The sequence below is a fragment of the Lolium rigidum genome, chromosome 4 (genome assembly GCF_022539505.1).
Source record: "Lolium rigidum isolate FL_2022 chromosome 4, APGP_CSIRO_Lrig_0.1, whole genome shotgun sequence".
Taxonomy (NCBI): domain Eukaryota; kingdom Viridiplantae; phylum Streptophyta; class Magnoliopsida; order Poales; family Poaceae; genus Lolium; species Lolium rigidum.
Genome location: NC_061511.1, coordinates 8,383,377 through 8,386,037, shown reverse-complemented (window position 1 = coordinate 8,386,037; position 2,661 = coordinate 8,383,377). Strand labels below are relative to the sequence as shown.

General features: G+C 58.7%; 1 protein-coding gene across 1 annotated transcript; it reads right to left on the bottom strand.

Moving 5' to 3' along the window:
• Positions 1–305: 305 nt before the first annotated feature.
• LOC124708776 (UDP-glycosyltransferase 73E1-like) lies at positions 306–2,035 on the bottom strand. Its single transcript, XM_047240441.1, has one exon. It carries the CDS (start codon positions 1,975–1,977, stop codon positions 469–471), a length of 1,509 nt encoding a protein of 502 aa, XP_047096397.1. The 5' UTR covers positions 1,978–2,035; the 3' UTR covers positions 306–468.
• Positions 2,036–2,661: the final 626 nt, after the last annotated feature.

The following is a 2,661-nucleotide window of genomic DNA, read 5'->3' as shown; positions in this document are numbered from 1 at the left end:
GCCCTACCCTGCCCCACAGGGAGCTCAGCCTCCGACGATGACTTAGCCATCAATGCGGTCCTAAGGTGAAGATATGATCATCGATTATGCTTTAAAAAAACACCGTAGAGTTAACTCCATGCTGAATTTGGTGTTCAGTACCTTCAATATCAATATCAATATCTTGTTGTCAACCCTTTTGAGAATATAAATTTCATGCTGTAGACAGTGATTAATATTTTTTGATCCACTGCCCGCCAAAGTTCTGAAGCGGGCCTACGTTTGCAATCTCCCGCTACTGCCTGGGCCGTTTGCAATCTCTCGCGTGTGACGCCTTTGAATACATGCTCATGTGCATGAGCGACATTTCACCCTGACTAAATATATTTACTACGTACATTCTTTTGCTCGCGTGTGAGTTTCCAGAGTTTCGTGATCTTCCTCAGTCCTCACATCACGGCAGATCTCATAATCGTGATCCCAACTCTTTTACCCTGATGGGTCATCCATCTTCTTGTTCCCGCTCCCAAAATCAGGCGCCTCAAGAACCTCAACGATGTTTTTGTTCCTTTGTACGAGCTCTGCGACATAGCGAACCATGCTCGTCAGATCGCTGTCCGACGACCCGCCTTCCGCCATTGCCTCTTTCGCCTTCACGGCGAGCTCCTTCGCCCTTGCCCGCATCGCCGTCCCCTCATCCATCAGCGCGGCCACCCCTCTCTCCACCTCCTCCCGCCCGACCTGCACTTTCGACATCTCGGGGTTCCTGACCACGTGTGTGAACGGCACCTTGACGCCTGAACGGACGCCGGCGCCGAGCACGTCGACAACCAGCATCTCGGTCAGGAACTGGTCGGCAAACATCGGCCAGGTTAGAAGCGGCACGCCGTGGGAGAGGGACTCCAGCGCCGAGTTCCACCCGCAGTGCGTCAGGAAGCCGCCAACGGAAGGGTGAGACAGGATGGTCATCTGCGGCGCCCACCCACGGATGACGAGGCCGCGGCCTTCCACCCGCGCGTCGAACCCGGAGTCGAGGCCGTCGGTCTCCTTGGCCACCCAGACGAACGGCCGGTTGGACGCCTCCAGGCCAGCGGCGAGCTCGGCGACCTGCGGCGGGAATAGGTGCACGACGCTGCCGAAGCTGACGTAGAGCACGGACTGGGCCGGCCTCGCGTCCAGCCATGACACAACGAGGCTGGCGTCCACAGCGGCGGGGTTACCTCTCACGGCCGTAGTTTCGGCGTCAGAGTCCAGCAGGCAGAGCGGCCCGATGGCCCAGACCTTCTTGCCGAGCGCCTCAGCGTACCGCTCGACGAACGCGCCCTCCAACGCCGCGCAGGTGTTGAGAACAAGGCCGTCGGCGGTGGCCTCGGCGTCGAGTATGTCGCGCCGGTGTCGCTCCAGCCCCGGCGTCTGGAAGAACCCGAGCGACGTTGCTCTGTTCACCACCGCGTGTACCGGGAAGTCCGGCACCTCGAACGGCTCGAAGTCGTCGGCGACGCGGTCGTACACGCCGTTCTTGGCAAGGTTATGCACGGCGAGGACGAAGAAGGCCGATGGGCCGTGGAACACCAGCCGCGGGACGCCGAGCCGACGCGCGACGTCGGCCGGGTACGGACTGCACGAGTCGGCGACGATGCAGTCCGGCCGCCGCGGCAGCGCCCGGAGGTACGCCTCGAGCGGCTCGGCGAGCAGGGACATGGCGTCGCAGAACAGCTTGAAGTGGGAGTACTCCCTGATCATGTCGTGGCTCTCGCACCCCTCGGGCAGGCCCAGCGCGGGCCCCGGGAAATGGAGCACCGCGAAGTCGACGGCGAGCCCCGCGCGCTTGGCGTGATCCAGGACGGCCGTGCTGCGCGCGGCGTGGACGGGGGTCAGGACGATGGTGACGCGCGCGCCGCCGCGGCCGGCGATGAGGCGCGCCATGTCCATCATTGGGATCACGTGGCCCTGCGCGAGGAGCGGCACCAGCACGAAGTGGAGCGGCAGGGTCGCCATGGCCGTGCCTTGGTCCGTACAGAAAGACGTGGTGCGCAGCTGCAAGGATCAATGCTGCTACAATCCACTCATGGCGTACCACGCCTAGCTTATGTTCGCGGTTAACCCAGGGGAAACGTGTGGATAGAGAAGCAATGGAGCATGCGGAGTGTACGTGCTTTCCCGGTCCTTGTCCGCACTCGCCATCGCCATGAAAGCTTGTTGGACTGTACATGTCCTTAGTTGTGGGTGTGTGTGGTGGGTATGTAGGCGTAGCAGCTGCAAGACGACGTGACGCGCAGCTGCAAAGATCGAGATGCTGCTACAATCCACTCAGGCAGCAAGTACAACGCACATTTCCAACGAGCATTTGCATACGGACATTTCACGTCTATCCCGGTCCCCATAAACTTGAAGCTGCATAAACAACTGGGCAATGTTTTGGAGTATGTTGCAGAGGTTACCACTGACAACTTGAACCTTGAAACAGCAAGGAGAGCAGAGCAGGACGTTGCAAGTATGAAAGAAAGAAAGGAAGAAAATGGAGTGCTCTATTGCTACCTTGTTTGAAGAAAAGAGAATAAGATGCTGAAAGCTTCTGTTTTGGGCAATGCTTTGGAGTATGTTGTAGAGGTTACCACTGATAACTTGGAGCTTGAAACAGCAAGGAGAGCAGAGCAGGAGGTTGCAAGTATGAAAGAAAGA

Bases quoted from the DNA above. Each gene is read 5' to 3' on its own strand.
- LOC124708776 (XM_047240441.1), bottom strand. From the start codon at position 1,977: ATGGCGACCCTGCCGCTCCACTTCGTGCTGGTGCCGCTCCTCGCGCAG.